Source organism: Myotis lucifugus, unplaced genomic scaffold, assembly GCF_000147115.1.
Source record: "Myotis lucifugus unplaced genomic scaffold, Myoluc2.0 scaffold_126, whole genome shotgun sequence".
In the NCBI taxonomy this organism is placed as follows: domain Eukaryota; kingdom Metazoa; phylum Chordata; class Mammalia; order Chiroptera; family Vespertilionidae; genus Myotis; species Myotis lucifugus.
The window spans coordinates 3,542,119-3,560,417 of NW_005871174.1; the positions used below are offsets into that span (position 1 = coordinate 3,542,119).

Consider the following 18,299-nt stretch of genomic DNA (forward strand, 5'->3'; position numbering starts at 1 on the left):
TTAATATAATGCTTTGTAGTTTTCAGTATATAGGACTTTTACATTCTTTGTTAAATTTATTCCTATGAACTTTATTCTTTTAGTTGCATTGCAAAAGAAATTGTATGTGTTTTTTCCACTTCTTTTCTGAAATGTCATTGTTAATATATAGGAAAACAGTGGATTTTTGTACACTTATTTTTGTATCCTGAAACTTTACTGTATTTGTTTACTATTTCTAATATTTTTGGTGGTGTCTTTAGGGTTTTCCAAATATAAAATCATGTCATCTGCAAAAAGTGACACTTTTATTTCTTTATTTCTAGTTCTGATGCCTTTTATTTCTTTTTCTTGCCTGATTGATCTAGATAGGATTTCCAGAACTAGGTTTTAATAAGAGTGGTGAGAGCAGGCATCCTGATTTTAGAGGAAAAGCTTTCAGTTTTTCACCATTGAGTATGATATTGGCTGAGGGATTGTCATAGATGGCCTTTATTATATTGAGGTACTTTCCTTCTATACCCATTTTGTTTAGTGTTTTAATCATAAATGGATGTTGTATCTTATCAAATTTTTTGCATCATATGATTTTATGCTTTCTTTTGTTAATGTGGTATATTACATTAATGGATATGCATATCTTGAACCATTTTTATGCCCCACTTGATCATGATGTATTATTTTTAATGTATTTTTGTGTTTTATTTCTTAGTATTTTTTAAGGATTTTTTGCATCTGTATTTTGCCACCTTGCCCTACTTTAGTTTAGGCTTAAGTATTTTTTACCCAAATTATTTTAATATCCCTATCCCTAGTTGTAGCCATCTCAAATCCATTCTCTGGTTAGCATGTTCTGTCAGATGAATCTTCATTTATTCCCCTATGCTGTTTTCTCTGCCAGAATGTCATCCTTTTACTTTACTGCCTGGAACACTCATCCTTCAATATTCAGTTTACCATCACTTCCTTTATAAAATCTTCTCCAAGCTCCCCTCAGCCATCCAACTGCTCCCACCTAATATCAGGCAAAATTAATCACTTCCCATAACTTTGCCTACAATAACTTTATAATAATATTTACTTCAAAATATTTAGTGTACACCATTGCAGAAAAAATTATATTTGTCAATATTTATTAGAACAGAAAAGACCAGAAGAATTATAGTGAAACTCCTAGAAGCAAGTTTGTTTGGGGTGAGACTTGTATCCAGACTTCTCAAAGCCAAAAGATACAGTTGGCTATTCTATGTGCTCATTCTAAAAAGCTCTGTGCAAAAATACAGACAAGAGTGGTAGCAAAGCTATAACTAGCCATCATAGTTTGAGCTCTGGAGTTTGCACATATGCTCACTCTCACTTCGCTCTGTAACTCCAGCTTTTTACTAATCACTTCTCTCCTGAATCCTGTTTGGTAAGTGATCTATAATAGTCATATTTACTCATACCAGACTCCCTCTTGATTGCCCTGATTCTGTTATTTAATGACTCTGCTCATGTTTTGCTGGTAAGGGTCATATGTTATAATGATTTTCTCTGTAGTTATGACCATCTGCTATAGAAAGCTTTTCAAACTAGCCTTTCTCTCTTGCCACTGTTTACACCCTTAAACACGATTCCATTCCTTTATCAGGAAGTTGAATCTTAAAACCGTAAACATTTGCCTCACAGAATGCAAACAAGAAGGCTTCAATTGATCTTTCTGTGAGAATAAATATTGTTAGCCTATGTTTGCAGTCATTTCTTCTCCTAGCCCAGAAAAGGGAGATGAGCCTGCTGTCTTTCCTATGGCATTTTTTTTTTCTGAATAAAAGACTAGGAAGAGACTAGGAAGAAAAATCTGAAGTGAAGAGGACAGTAGAAAAGGGGATAGAAGAGATTATATGCATAATTCTTTATGCATAACTCTCACCTGAAATAGTTTCTGTTTACACACTTGGAAAGGGCAATGTGGTAGGTCAGCATTCCTTCTTAGAAGTAGGATGATGACAGGTTGCTGAAGGTCAATAACTTGATGTATATAGGCTCCCAGCTTTGAACCCAGTAAATTTATCCAAACAGCTATGAACTTAGTTTGTAAAAATGGTGACTGTAGCACATTTCCACAGTGGGAACAGGTTGGAAACAGAAATTTGTTCTCAAGCTCTTTATTCCTTTTATTATTTGCTGTTTGGGTTTCCTGAGCCTGCCATAACAAATTACCAGAACTGAGTGGCTTAAAACAACATAAATTTATTTTCCATAGTACAGGAGACCTGAGATTGGAAATCAAGATGTCAACAGGGTCATGCTCCCTCCTGAAGCTCTAGGATAGAATCCTTCCTGGCCTTTCCCTGTTTCTGGTGGCTGACAATGTTCCTTGTGTTCCTTGTGGCTGCATCACTCCAGTTCTCCTCTGCCTTCACATGGTCCTCTTCTTTGTTGTTTCTCTCTCAGTCTCTCTCTCTCTCTCTCTCTCTCTCTCTCTCTCTCTCTCTCTTGCTCCAGTTCTCACTCTCTCTTACCCTCGCTCTCTCACTGTATCCTATATAATAAAAGCCTAATATGCTAAGTGTCCAATCATCTGGTCGTCCATTCAACCAATCAAAGCATAATATGTTAATGATATGCTAAGGCTGCTCAACCACTCACTATGATGTGCACTGACCACCAGGGGGCAGACGCTCTGACTGGTAGGTTAGCTTGCTGCTGGGTCCCAGCCCATCAGGACTGAATGAGACAGGCCAAACACACCCTTGAGCTCTCCTGCAGTCCCTCTCTGGCTGCCCAACCTCCCACATCTCTCCCCAGCCCCAATTGTGAACCAGTAGAGTCCCACAGCCTGGCCTGTGCCCTCTCGCAATCTGGGACCCCTCAGTTGATGTCAGAGAGCCGGTTTCCGCCCTATCCCACAGGCCAGGCCGAGGGACCCCACTGTTGCATGAATTCGTGCACCAGGCCTCTAGTTTTTTTATAAGGACACTTATCAATGGATTTAGGCCCACATGGATAATCCAGAATAATCTCCTTTTCAGATCCTAATTTAACAGTATCTTCAAAAACCCTTTTTCTAAATGTGATCACATTCACAAGTTCTGTGGATTAGGACATAGACATCTTTTAGTGGGCCACCATTCAACCCATTACACTCATCTCCACTTAAAAAAAAAAAACAACAACACACAAAACTTACACTCCTTCTCAGTCACCATCATACCCAGTGGCCATTATGTTCTATAATATTGACAAGAGAGAATCATAATCTCTCTGATACTTAAATTAAATTTGAAAACACTTTGCTACCATTTGAAAAGATACTAACGTATTCTCTAAGTCACATGTCTCTGTTTAATCTAATAATACAACCTTTTCTATTCCTAGGGTCATATGGGTATACCAGGACCAAGAGGTGCCACTGGACAACAAGGGCCTCCAGTATGTTTTGAAAGCATTCTTTGTAAATCTGGCATTTAAAAAATAATAATGTTAACATGTCTTATTTAGTCTCTCCTTCATATGTGGTTTCTATTTTGGTTCCTGTTCAAGGGTGAGCTGGGTGACCAAGGTGAACAAGGACTAAAAGGAGAGAGAGGATCTGAAGTAAGTTGAAATTGTATAAGTTGATCTGAAATGTATTGTTGGCTTGAGAAAGCAGAGGGGCAGAAGTGGCTGTTCATTGTAATTTAGATGATTATTCTTCCTTCCAGCACAAGGATCACTGTCGGGTTCTAAACAGTATTTGTCAGTAATTGAATTGAAACATGACTTATTGATTAATTTATGTGTTTTGACTGCCATCCAAATTTCCCTTTACCCGCCGCCTACTCTGGCTTTGTGAAAATTGCCCAAGATTGTCCCAAACTTATTGTCTCTCCTTGGGATTTCAAGCAGAAATACAAGCCTTAAAGCCAGCATTGCAGAGTGAAGACACATCAGTCACACCTATTTGTTTTAGTAAGCTAGGGGCATCCTTGTGATACAGACTCACAATTGGTTTAAAATATTTTTTCCATAAGACAAATCAATTACTTGTTGTCCAGCAAAGTAAAAATCTGTTGGCTCATTGAATTTAGCCGTCTCTTTCCCTGCGCACAGATAGATGTTGCCTCAACCATATGTAATAACTGGCTGTGTAATTTGTACCATCAGGTCATTGTTGCCCTGCTTTTCATGGCGTTCTGATTTTAAATTAAATTCTTAATAAAATGTACTTTATTTTAATAATAAATTAGGGGAGAATAGATTTAAAAAGTAATGAATTTGAGACCCTGTTTCTCCTAATATTTTAAGCAGCCTTCACCCATACTTGTGTTTCCCACTTGTGGAATTAAGTAATTAAATGGGTTGAATCTGATATTACATAGGTGTTCTCTCACCTGAAGCCATTTTGAATAGTGTTGGACTCTACCTAGTAGCTCCCAGTCAGGCTCTTAATAAATAAGAACTAATAAATAATAAGTATCCCATTGAAGGCAACTCTTAACAAAAAAGAAGGCATTTGTCTCAATCACTTAAAATTTTTAATACCCAAATGGGAAAAGTGCCCGGCTGGTGTGGCTCAATGGTTGAGCATGGACCCATGAACCAGGAGGTCAGGGTTCAATTCCCAATCAGGACTCATGCCCGGTTGCTGGCTCCATCCCCAGTAGGGGGAATGCACAAGGCAGCTGCTCAATGATTCTCTCTCATCATAACTGATGTTGCTCTCTCTCTCTCTCTCTCTCTCTCTCTCTCTCTCTCTCTCTTTCTCTCTCCTTTCCCTTTCCTCTCTCTGAAATCAATAAAAACATATTTTTTTTAAAAAAAGGGAAAAGTTGTGGAAAAATCTGTGAACCTAGAACACTGCTACTGCTTTTACATAACTTCCTATATTTGCATTAAGTGCCTATGAATGCAAATGCTTTCCCAAGGTTTGATTCTGAAATTGCTAATCTTTTACAATTAGTACTTCTATATTCTCAATGTTTTCTCTTTGACATATCTCAGGAAGAAGACATTTTTTGATGTTTTTTAATATCTGTTATAATGATGCCAATGAAAATCAAATATTCTTTCTAGACAACTGCACCTCCAGCCTACGTGGTCAGCTCTTCCTGGGTATCAGAACTGAAAGGTGCTAAGGAGCCATGGTTTAAATTCTATGTAACCCAGGAGAACTAGTTATTTCCTATTTTGGGTAATGTTTGCATGCAGTGCAAGTTGTATTAAAAGGCCTCCTAGAATGTAAAATAGTAATAGTTTTTACAAGAATAATCATTAACTCTATTATTTATTTAAGGACACCTTATTTGGTCAAGTGGATCCTGTCCATTGCTGTCATCTTGTTTTTGCAAACCTTTAAATTTATGGGTTTTGAGGGTTTTTCTAGATTAGGAAATGGCCTCTTTAATTCATGTGAACAAGATTCTCATTTTCCAGATGAAGAAATTTAAGTCCCAGAGAGGTTATGAGTTGCCTAATATCACAGAACTAGTTACCAACAAAACCAACACCAGAAACTTTACTTCCTGACTCATGTTATTATATAAAAGGCTCTATTACTTTAAAAAGGTTTATAAATTAAGCAAAATATGATACCTTTTACTTAACCAACTAATTCATTCATTTGGGCTCTCAGACATGAGACTGTGAACTATAAAGAAAAAGTTAGAGTAAGTCAAAATCAACTGCAGAACCCACTACATATTTAAAAGACTTGTAATGCAAATGTAGTGAACTGTCTTATAATGGCTTTCAAACACTTAAATTCAAGCCAAAATCTTATTTTTCTCATAAAACAAATTCCAGATTTTAGCGGATTGAAATTTCTTGGTTAAAAAAAGACAGAGATTTTAATTCTTGCCTAACTTACTAAATTTATGTTGGCATTTTAAAGCCCTCTAACAAGTTAGAACTAGCAAAATATCATGATAACTGTTCAGCTTCATTTAAATAAAATCAAACAAACAAGCGAGGGTTTGGACTACATGGCACATTTAAAAATGTTTGTTTTACAAAGAATTAGACTACCTTCTCTAGTGGTCTATGAACTGGTGCAATCCCAATGAATAGAAAGCTATTTTGAATGGATCTAATTTCAAAAGGATAATTGGGTTTTTCAAAGCTAGCCAGAAAAAAAGAAAGCAACATTTTTCATGCACTCTTAAGACTACATATAAAATTCATTTGCCTTTCCTATCATAAGAACAAAAAAGTCTATTGATTTATGATGTTCTTATATTTAAAAAGAATAATACAAATAAGTTAAGTGTGAAAGTAATGTAGAATACTTGTAGCTTTATTATATTTGATTCCTGGGGATTGAAGAGTGACTTATTTTTCCTTCTAATGATACCAACTCAATTAATCATCTACTAACACCTTATATGTCAACATATTTTTTTGTCTTTGGCCCAATCTGTACTTTCTTACTGAGCAGACCACCTCTGTGTAGGATTAATGTTTAGTAATGGTTGGTTCTTAATTTAGTCGTAAGACTATCCAGCAATTTCAACTTTGAGATTTTTTTTAAATGCACAATTTTTTAAAAAGTGCCAATGTTCTATACTTCGTTGATCTTTGTGTATTTAAAACCATTGTAAGATTGTGGTTTTTCTAGCTGACCTCTTCCTTTTAGTTATGGTGACAATGATTATAATAAATCTTTTCTAAATTGAACACATAAAAAGAGCAGAAATTATGTCCTGTTATTTGTTAAGCACTTGTGTTCAATGGAGATATTTTGCCACAGTTGTCCTATTACAAGTAGGAAAATACACTTTAAAAATAATATTTTTAGTCTTAATTTAGTGTTATTCTATTGGAAGCTGCTTCCTGTTGCTCATCCAAGTCTGAATAACATTCTAGTTTTCATGATGATAGCCCCATATATGTAGATTGTAGTACCCAACATTTAACTCTTCTGAAATAATCCCCAACGTAATGGACATCCCAAAACGTCATCAGTTTGTGGTGATATTTGAAGCTCTTTGATTTATTTTATTTGAATGTTTGGAATAAAACACTCACAAACATGTGTAACATACTGAACCTTATGCCACAAATTCAGGTATACTAAAAGTATTAACTTTATGTTCCGTATAATAGAACTTATCAATTGTCCTGAATGCCTATCCTACCTACTGGTAAAACCTAATTGATAGAAACCTAGTGAGTTGACAGCCTTTAACTCCATCCACTCAAATGCCCTGCATTTGATTTAGAGTTTTCCCTACTCGCTCTCTTGTCCAGTTTGCAGGTACATTGTGGGTGGCAATGGTGAAGAAGAGAAATAGAAGGTGACCTTGATCTTCAGTCATCATCTGTTTACACTATAATCCCCTGAAATTCACATCATCCCTTTGGCTCCCAGTTGCCATAGTCCTACCATATTGGCATGTACCTTGGCCCTCCTGGCATGTTAGCACGTATAGCTTTTTTTCTTGTCTCAGGTGCAAAGTCTCCTTAGATGGGCTTCCAAGGAGCACATGCATGTGTTCTTGGCCACACAGAAATAACATTCTGCTGCTCCCCACACCATGCTGGGTGCTTGCAGGACTCAGACCCTCTAAAGCCCATTGGCCTGGACCTCTCATGCAGAAATGTCGACTCTATTGCTTGTGTGGACTCTCCATGAGGACATTCAGTGTACCTTATGTGGACTCTCAATGAGGACATTCGTCTCTCTGGTCATCCTCTCTGTGCCCAAATCCCCAAACTTATCAGGGGTATTATTGTTTCTACCCGCCATGAGTCTTAAAGGGAAGAGTGGGATAAAGGGTTCTTCTTAGAGATATACCTGTCGGTATTCAATAGCCTTGTTTCTCTTCTGATCTTTTTCCAACTTGAAGCTCTTATATCCCCTTAGGTAGGAAAAATCCTCTGTTACATTGATATAATTCTTCTAAATCAGTTCTTTATGGCATCAATTTTATGACTTGAATCCCTTATAACTTTGGTTTTTAATACTCAAAGATAGACTTTTAATATTTAAATATCAGGCTCTTATATTTTAAAAAAATGTATTCTTCTCAAACTATGACCTGCCATGATTTTCAGAGGATTATTTTGAAATTCATAAGCTAGGGAAAAGTCTATTTTGAAAATCATAAATCTAGAACAAATCTATCTCTTTGCATAAAAAAGAAATATATTAACAAGTACACAAGAAAAAACACACTGGCTAACATATTTTAATATAATCATGCTTCATATACTATTTTTTAAAGATTTTTATTGTTGAAAGTGTTACATATGTCCCTTTTTCCCCCATTGACCCCTTGAAGCCCACCCCTAGCAACGCCCCCCCACCCCACCGCCCCAGGCCTTCACCACCCTATTGTCTGTGTCCATGGGTTATGCATATATATATATATTCTTTGGTTGATCTCTTCTCTCCCACCCACCCACCCCCACCTTCCACATATGAGTGAGATGATGTGATCTTGTCTTTCTTTGACTGGCTTATTTCACTTAGCATAATACTCTCCAGGTCCCAAATTAGTGCTATTTAAGATAACTTAAATCAGAATTTTTTCAATTTTTAAAGTCTTTATTGTGTTCTGAAATATATGTGTTGTCACATATATATCATAGGGATCATATGTTCCAGAAGCTTCAACTAAACCCAGGTAACCAACTATCACATATTTTTTTTTGTTTTCTTACCCTTAGAAAAACTTCACATTAGTGACTTTTTAAGACAAGTAAATAGTTTCCAAGTTTGAAGAATGCTTGATCCATATATTTCCCCATTATCAAATTCTAAAAAAGTTAGATTTTTATCTCATATAAAATGCTCTTTTTCTCTGTGGCTAGATACACTACTTCTTCTTAAAATGCTGAAGCTCATTTTCAGAAAATGTAGTCTTTTTTACTTTCTTATTGTTATCAAATTGAATCTTTGGCATAATTTGTCTTCAGATTTGAATAACATCCCATTTTGGTGGAATTATCCTGTTTGTGAGAAGTTTTGATGACTTCTGAGAAATATTTGTGGTAATGATCATAGGCTCTTTTTTTATTATTTATGAACTAGGTCACTCTATTCCACATTTCTCTTTTTAAAATAATTTTTGGATATCATCAGAATAATGTCATAATTTGCAAGGGTAACGTTTCTAACTATCTTGGCAGACCAGTTGCTGCTGAATCAATTAGGATTTAAAACGTCTCAGACATGGAAAAACAAGGAGTTCCGTGGGAAATAAATATCAGTTCTTTAATTCACAAGTATGTTCTCTATGCTTCTAGATAGCACATTTTAGGCTGATTAGGTCATGTCTGTTACTACACTGTCAGGGCTTGGTGATCAGAGACTTTACTTTGCACTCCCAGCACATAACAGAGTCCCTGGTGCAAAATGCTCAATAAATGTTTACTGCTGAATTAATTAAGTACTTAGCCACTTTCAGTAAGGAGACAAAGGCCCTGCCTGAAAGTTATTTGTTAAATAATCTATTCAGTTCCTCCTTAGATTTAAGATTTAAATTTTTAAACTATGAATTTGGAGCTAGATGAAAATGGATAGATGATCTGGTCAAATTCTCCCAGTTAAGGTTGAAGAAAATGACTCCCAGGTCATTTAAATGGCAGTCCCAGTGACAGCTAGCTAGTGGCAGTACTTGCTGTAGTGCACCATCCAAGTCTCAGGGTTCTTTTCTATGCCTTCAAGCTTAATTAAATTTATTGCAATCACTTAACAACTGTGATTTACATTTTTAGGGCCCTATGGGGAAAAAAGGAGCTCCTGGTGCTTCTGGAAAACCTGGGATTCCTGTAAGTAGCCAGCCGTTGGCATCTTTCTTGCTTTTCTTAATAGAGTTGGCAACTTTAGCAAGCAGAAAGGTCTGGGGCCAATTATGACAAGTGTTGGATAAATCAGATTTTCTTCAAGAAAAATGTTAAGCCCCTGCAGGAACATAGAGGAAACAAAATATGACCATTGGCTCAAAACCAAGCTTGCTGTTTAAATGTAAGTCTCTGTCAATGAAGGATGCTGCTTCCAGTATTATGGAGCCCTCTCTGTGGACTCATGCTACTCTCTGATGGTGAACCACCAAAAAATAGGGAACTTGGAATCATGACTAAGTGATTGGTGACAGAGGTCAGAGATCATCAAGTGTGGATAGAAAGACATGAGCTGGATTTTAATTAAAGCACTCAACCTCTCATTTTCCTGGTAAAAGAACAGAAAGTCTTAGGGGGAAAAAAACAAAGTCTTTCATCACAGAACAAAAATTAATTTTATCTTAGCCACCAGTTTCCTCCTCTGATTAGGCAAATATGTGTTGACTGACTTATTAGCAAAGATTTTCTGCTGGTCTTCCCTAGCCACCTGCTTTGGGTGTGACCTGTGTTGGTTCAAAAAAGTAGAAAATAAACATAAATCGTAACATGTTCAGATAAGCGATTCGTACAGATAAAATCCAATTGCTCAAGAGTGGAAACAAATTGTTCAGACTCAGTCATAGAAATCAGAACTAATTCAAAGTGGCAACAAAAAGAGCTATAATTTGTTCCTTTGGAAAATAATACAATAGGAGGTTTTGTAGATGGTGAATGGCAGCCTATAGCCTAAGCAGACAGGTGCACATAGCTGATCTTTTCTTCACAGCTGGGTAAAACCTGAGCTGCGCAATGAGAAATACCAGGGAATTACACTAAAACTGAAAAGGATACACAGTAAATTGCTGATTAGCGTGGCATTTTTGTTTAGGGAACTTAAAGACAGTGGCCTGATCTTTTGAAAACAAATAATAAACCATTAAGGAATCCAAGAAATAGGAAAATTTACCCTGGATGGGGTATTAAAAATGTAAACACTCTCCCCACCCATAAATATAAAGGTATTTGTTATTTAATCACCTGTACAGTATCTCTCTATAATCCAAGTCATTTTTAATTACCAAGGGGTTTCCAGGCCTACCTGGGCCAAAGGGCCGGCAAGGACACCAAGGAACAGATGGCATTTCAGGAAACCCTGGAAAAGTGGGGCTACCAGGAAAACAGGGACTTCCTGTAAGTAGATTGAATATCTCTTTGCTTTTCATTCTTCACGTATAGTGTCTCCTTGCAAGACCATAGATATTTTGGCTACCTTTCTTAGCTTTGACGTTGGCTGAAATTAAGCTAATCATTTCTTTAATACTTATTTTGGAATTGTATTTATGATTTCCAGAGAGTATCAATTGGTACATTCGCTTGGATATTTTATATTGAATAACACATATTTTTCACTTATGCCATTTTACACATATAAAATCTTGTAAATAAAGACCAGAAAGAAGCAGTTTTAGGGACTATCCAACCTGGCTATGTTTTGAGTTCATCAAATGCCACTTTTGGAACATTGAAGCCTGGCAGTACCTCAAAGTAGGTTCTGCCAAAAATTATTTTTCCTTTACTTTTATCAGTATTTTACTTGACAAAAAATTGTGTGAATATTTTTTTTCTCTATATATCTGGTGATGCAATGACATAGATTCTCTCTTATTTTTCTATAAAAGTTCTATCTTATTTTATCAGAAATTTAAAAATCATACTTTATCTTCATTTAGCATTTCTCTTCTTTCCTTCCCTCATGTCATCATAATAATGAAATTTGTTGTTTTCATCTGAGGATATGTTTTTATTGATTTGAGAGAGAGAGCGAGATATCAATGGGTTGCCCCAGGGGGCATGGAACACACTACCTAAGTTTGTGCCCTGACCAGCAATCAAATCCACAACCTTTTGGTGTCTGGGACGATGCTCCAACCAACTAAGCCACCCAGCCAGGGCCATTAACCACATATTTCCAAGAACCAAGTAAAATTTACCCTGGTATCTTTCTGTTATTTGTACATGTGCATCTGTTTTTCTCTTCTTAAATAATAAATTAATCCTAGTGTTTATCAAATGTAGCATGATGCTGTACCTAAACCCAAACCCAAATTAATAGTTTTCATTTACTATAATGAATTATCTCATTGTTAAAAACAAAAACTATGAAACTATGATGTAACCAACTTAATTTTATTTTAGAAATAAATATCTGCCCAGATTCTATCTGAAAAGGTGAATGTTAATAAAGAGACTTAACATGGTTTCTATTTATTTAGGGGCAATATGTCAGAACATCAGAGCATTATCAGGTTAAGGTCTAGAAAACTTTGATAGCCAGACTAATGTTTTTAATTAAACTAGTTATCTTAAAGACTTCTAGAGGCCCAGTGCATGAAATTCGTGCACGGAGGGGGGTGTCCCTCAGTCCAGCCAGTGCCCTCTGGCAATCCGAGACCCTCGGGGGGATGTCGGACCTAAACCGGCAGTCAGACATCCCTCTCGCAATCCAGGACACTGCATGCACCAGTGACCATACTTTTCATACAGGTGAAAGGCATCTTGCTGTTGTATGGGCAGCTACCTTTTTTTGCCCTGATTATAAAAAGTAGTACATAACATGATCCTTCTGAAGCAGTAGTACCATTTTCCCCATCTTATGGGTGAAAAAAACTGAAGCAGAGAGAAGTTAAATAATTGGCTTTGTCACAGTTATAAGTGTCAGAATCAGGGCTGACCACAAAATGTGTAAGCCAGAGTCCATGCATGCATCAGAGTCATTGCTGCATCATCCTATTTTTTCAGTGTTAGAGTAGCATTGCCAAGTTTTAATTTTTAAATCTAAAAGACTGTTCCCAATATATAGGGTAGGGTCCCTAGGCCTGGCCAGCAATCAGGGCCGATCTGTGGGGTGACAGGCAGGGCGATTGGAGGGCCCCCGCTGGCACCCGACCTGGTTGGCGGCCTGGTGGTCAGTGCGCATCATAGCTACCAGTGGAACATTCAGTTGATTTGCATATTAGGGTTTTATTATATAGGATGCCGTTAACATCAGTTGGGTTAAAAAAGGACTTTCATTTGATATCTCAGTCTTAAAAGAAGCTCAAATATAAAAAAAAAAAAGCACAAAACAAAATAATAAGTAAATTTAGGAAGGTTACTAAAATGCAAGATGAATATACAAAACTGAATTGTATTTCTATATACTGACAATATATACTAACAATGAACAGTCAGAAATTAACATTTACTGGTAGAGAATAGTTCTGAAAATAGCATTAAAATGGCATAATCTGACCCCCACACACAATGTGCAAACCTGTATACTGAAAACTATATAACATTGCTGACAGAAATTAAAGAAGACCTAAATAAGTGGTATGTATTCTATGTTAATGGATCAGAAGACTTAATACTATTAAGATGTCAATTGTCCTATATGTTGGCAGTATCTTAAAATGTTAAGCATATAACTATCATATGACCCAGCCATTTAACTCCTAGCCAAGAGAAATGAGAGCTTATGTCCACACAAAAACTCGCACATGAATATTCATAGCAACTTTCTTTGTAATCACCCCAACTGGAGGCAACCCAAATGTCCATCAAAAGATGAATTGCTAAACAAATTGTAGTACATATGTACAATAAAATGCTAGTCTGCAATAAAAAGAATGAGCTATTGATACATGCTACCACATGAATCAATCTCAATATGCCAGTAGATACACTGAGGGTTTTTTTAAAGAGCAGACAAAAAGGGGCACATACTGTGTGATTCTGCTTACATAAATTGTAGGAATTGTAAACTCATCTGTAGTGACCAAAAGCAAATTAGTGTTTTCCTGGAGATGGGAGTGCATGTTGGGAAGCAGGGGAAGGATGGCTTACAAAGGGATAGGGAACACTTTGGGAGGGTGAATATGTTATCTTGTTTGTGATAATGATTTCACAGGTGTGTTCTTTTTAAATTGATTTGAGAGAGAGAGAAATATCGATTTGTTGTTCCACTTATTTATGCATGCATTGGTTGTTTTTTGTATGTGCCCTGATTGGGGATCAAACTGGCAACTTTGGCACATCAGGATGATGCTCTAAGCAACTGAGTTAGGTCAGGGCACAGGTGGATTCTTTATTCCAACTTACTTTACGTCAATTATACCTTACATAATTTACAATGTGTAAAGTGGTGTTATATTAGGGAGGTGGCAAGGAGAGATGACACTGAGTAATAAGTAAGAGTTAGGAAATTAGAAATAATCATTGTGTTGGGGAGCAGGAAAGAAGCATTCTACTAGTAGGTAGAGAAAACCGCATATACAAAGCTAGGAAGAACATTGTGTTTGAAGAACCATAATAAGACCAATTAGGGGCTAAAGTTTAGTAAGCAAGTTATAGAGTGAGTTTGATTCTGTTCAGGTATACAAGGGACACATCATAGTGGATATAGAAGGTCATAGTAAGGATATTGAACATTATTTAAAGACAGTAAGAACCCATTGAGGTTTAAGCTTAGGAGTGACATTATCCAATTTTACATTTTTAAAGGATTCCCTATGGCTCCAGTATGCCAAATGGGTTGGAAGGGAGAAATATTAGATACAGGAGACAATAAGAAGACTGTTTATTGCAGTATTCCAGGCTACATATGTTCATGGCTTAGACTACACTTGTGAAGTGGAAATGGAAAGAAGTGGATGGATTTAGGTATTATTTAGGAGGTATCTTTAACAGGACTTGATATCCTATATAATAAGAGGTAATATGCAAATTGACTGTCACTCCTTTGCACAAGATGGTCGCCCCCATATGGTCACAAGATGGCCACCACAAGATGGCTGGCAGGAGAGGGCAGTTGGGGGTGACCAGGCCGGCAGGGGAGGGCAGTTGGGGATGATCAGGCCATCAGGGGAGCAGTTAGGTGTCGATCAGGCTGGCAGGGGAGTGGTTAGGGGGTGATCAGGCTGACAGGCAGAAGCAGTTAGAGGCAATCAGGCAGGCAGGCAGGCAAGCAGTTGGGAGCAAGCAGTCCCAGATTGTGAGAGGGATGTCCGACTGCTGGTTTAGGCTCGATCACACAGGGATTGGGCCTAAACTGGCAGTCAGACGGGCTGAGGGACACCCCCCCCCCCAGTGCACAAATTTCATGCACCTGGGCTCTAGTTTCATTATAAGAGGTAAAGGGGGAGGTGTCAAGGATAACTTCCATATTTTTAACTTTTGCAAGTTTCTAACTCAGTGCATTGTAGTGCTTGTCACTAAAAAAGCCATGACTGAAGGAGGCCCAAATCTTATGGGTAAGGTTATGATATTCAAGTGGAGATAAGTTGGTTTTAGTATTTTAGGCTAGAGCTTAGAGAGGAGGTCAAATATTAATTTGAGAGTCATCAACATATAAAAATGCTCCAATCAGAGTCCTGTAAGGAAGTATGTGGAACACTCAGTTGGAATTTTGAAGAAACTATTTAGAGAAATGTAGACAGGTTTAAGACTGCCAGTAAAGAATGTTTAGGGAACTTAGAGACTATCAACAGTAGGAAGTGGTTATCACCCTTAGACCTGAAAGGTTAAAGGGAAGAAATAATGTCAAGTCAAGAGTCATGTGGAGCCCTAGCCAGTTTGGCTCAGTGGATATTGCTTGGCCTGTGAACTGAAGGGTCCCAGGTTCAATTCCGGTCAAGGGCACATGCCCAGGTTGCAGGCTCGATCCCCAGTGTGGGGCCTGCAGAAGGCAGCCAATCAATGATTCTCTCTCATCATTGATGTTTCTATCTCTCTCTCCCTCTCCCTTCCTCTCTGAAATCAATAAAATAATATTTAAAAAAAAAGTCACGTGGAGTTGTTGGAAATGGGGGCACCTCACAGGAGCCATAGTTGAAAATAATTCAGCCACTGGCAGAATAGCAAAGCTGGGGGCAATGAGAGAAATCAATATATTACCTCTCTCTCATCCCACTTTTCCATATCGTAGTGGTACATCCCATTGGCCAACCATACCTGGAATTCAGAGGACAAGAGAACCCAGGTGAGGCAGTCCATGAAGGTCAGATTCCCAGAACAAATGGTGAGATAGAGAAGGGGCAGTGAGCAGATTAGGGGAGCAAATGAAAAAAACAAACAAACACAAATATAAAATAAACAATGGAAAGAAAGTCCAGACTCAGGCTGTGAGGAATTCTATCATTTAGAAGTCAGGTAAAGGAGGAAGAGGAGACTGCAAAGGAAACTGAATGGAGTGATCATAATAGATAGGAGAAAAAGAATGTAATGTCATGAAAACTTAAGAAACAATAGTCCAAGAAGGAGAAAGTAATCAATTATATTTAATAATCCTGAGAGAGTTTGTTGGACATTTTTTAAATAAATTTTGGTTTCATTTTGGCTACTCAGCATCTTAAGCCCATTTTTATGTTTAGAAATTTTTATATTTACTCTTTTTTAGTCTTGGCAGGAGACTAGCTTCTACTACAGAAGTCAAAAATTTCTGTCCAGCCAGGGTGGCACAGCAGTTGAGTTTCAACCCATGAACCAAGATGTTACTGGTTTAATTCCAGAACATGGTCAAGGCACATGCATGGGCTGTGGGCTCCAACCCCAGTGGGAGGTAGCCGATCATTGATGTTTCTATGTATCTTTCCCTTCCCCTCTCTATAAAATCAATAAAAACTTTTTTTTATTCAGACTTTCACTTTCCAGTCCCTCCTTGAAACAAGGATGTAGGCCCCAGACCTAAATGCAACCAATCAGTTCTATATACCTAGGCCTTCATTTGGGGAAGTTGGTGATATATAGAAGCAGGAACAATAGAGATTCTGCTCTTTGGGCAATGGCAGTAACATCAGTAGCATTCAGTTCCCAGGGCTGGCGCACACTGCAGTGTCCAAATTCGGGCTGCCTCATCTCCCTTTAATTCTATCCATTTTTCAAACCTGCTTTTCCAGGTTTATCAGTAATTATATGAGCTACCTGTTGTCTTTTCAGTAAATTTCTGCTTAAATTATATAGGGCTTGTTTCTGGTGTGTGCAAGGAAGAATCTTGTGTACTATCGAAAGCTAGTAAGATGAAATTATAACCATCGTGTTTTAGTATATGGAGGTCATTCATAACTTTAGCAAATAACCATTTGGTTGATGAGTGAGGGCAGAAACAGGATTGGAGTGCTTCATGAGAGACCAAGGAGAGAATCCAGATATTCAGAAAATTCAGTGGAGAAATTTGGCTCTGCCAGAGAAAGTAGGGCAATAACTAGAGAAGAAACTAAAATTCCAAGTTGAACATATTTTTATATGAGAGAACCTCAGCCCTATTTAAATGCTAGTAGTATCTAGTGGAAATGCAGAGGCTGAAGACATTATCAAAGGAAAGAAGAATCTGAGTATGAATTGGTAAGACAACTAACCTGTATATTCTAGCTCCATTTCTTTAGTTATTCTCCTTCTAGTTGGGGATGGTTTTTAGAAATCAGATTCTGAAACACGTGTCCCTTTACATATGGCTAGTATAAAAAAACTCATTGAATTTTATGATGAAAGAAATTGGAATGAATTACAATAATATTGAATATCTCTCATGGCCATGAAGTTGAATGCTGTCTGGTATTGCAATTAGTAAGCAATGATTTATCAGATCATAAATCATCTTTTTAGCTTTTTGTTATAATTAAGTTAGAGAAATTTTACATGCATACTTAGGATAACAGGATGTTATTAAGTACTTAAGTGTTTTATATTCATCAAAACAAAAACAAAGTAATTTTTCCTTGAGGAATTCTCCTTTTAATCCTAAAGTTTACTTTGGTATTGATGAATATGGAAATATTTTCTACTGATGTCTCTGCTCCATATAGAATATTTGCTGTGAAAGTAGAATGAGAATGTCTGTTCAATGAAATTAGGTAGCAATGGCTAAACTGGTCATTAGGGAATATGATTTCTAAGATAATTTCTAAATCCTACTATGTTGATAGAAAAACTACTTCAGAGAGTAATAGAGTTTCTAAATATTAGCAAATTCCCTGGAATATTTTCAACAAAGGATAAGAACATCTTTCCATTGGTCTTTTTTTTTTTTTAAATCATGGCATTGTGGTGTCTTTTGGCTTACCTTTAAAGACGGCTGAATTTTTCCACTGAGAAAAATATTTATTCAGGGATTTCTAGCATTATGCAACTGCCTGATTTTCCTAAACAATGTTCTTTGGTTTTTTCATTTTGTTTATTTTGTTGGGGTTTTTTTTTATTTTTTTTTTAATGTGGCCAAGGAGTTAAAGAATTCCTGGCATATTCACTCTGCAGTTTCAATGTTTTTTTTCAAGGTCACATGACTCACCGAAAGCCAGTGTTGGGGAGGTTCACAGTTGCCTGTGTGAATTTCCTTCTGTAGAAATGAGAGTTTTAAGACTAGTCAACCGAGCACATCTGTAGTAAATGAATCTACATGCCGTTTTCATTGAGTTGGACTTCTGTGCAAGCACAGTGCCTCAATCATTTATGAAAAAGGAAAACAACTTTTCTCTGCAGAGATCATAAATCCATTTGTCATC

At 37.0% G+C, this 18,299-nt stretch overlaps 1 protein-coding gene across 1 annotated transcript in view; it reads left to right on the forward strand.

Annotated features, from left to right (window-relative positions):
• Positions 1–18,299, forward strand: part of COL24A1 (collagen type XXIV alpha 1 chain) — a 281,993-nt gene that overhangs the window by 217,719 nt on the left and 45,975 nt on the right. Inside the window, exons 45-48 of the mRNA XM_023758248.1 lie at positions 3,337–3,390; positions 3,502–3,555; positions 9,658–9,711; positions 10,846–10,953. Of these exons, the coding sequence (XP_023614016.1) occupies positions 3,337–3,390; positions 3,502–3,555; positions 9,658–9,711; positions 10,846–10,953 (270 nt within the window). The remainder of the gene's footprint in view (positions 1–3,336; positions 3,391–3,501; positions 3,556–9,657; positions 9,712–10,845; positions 10,954–18,299) is intronic.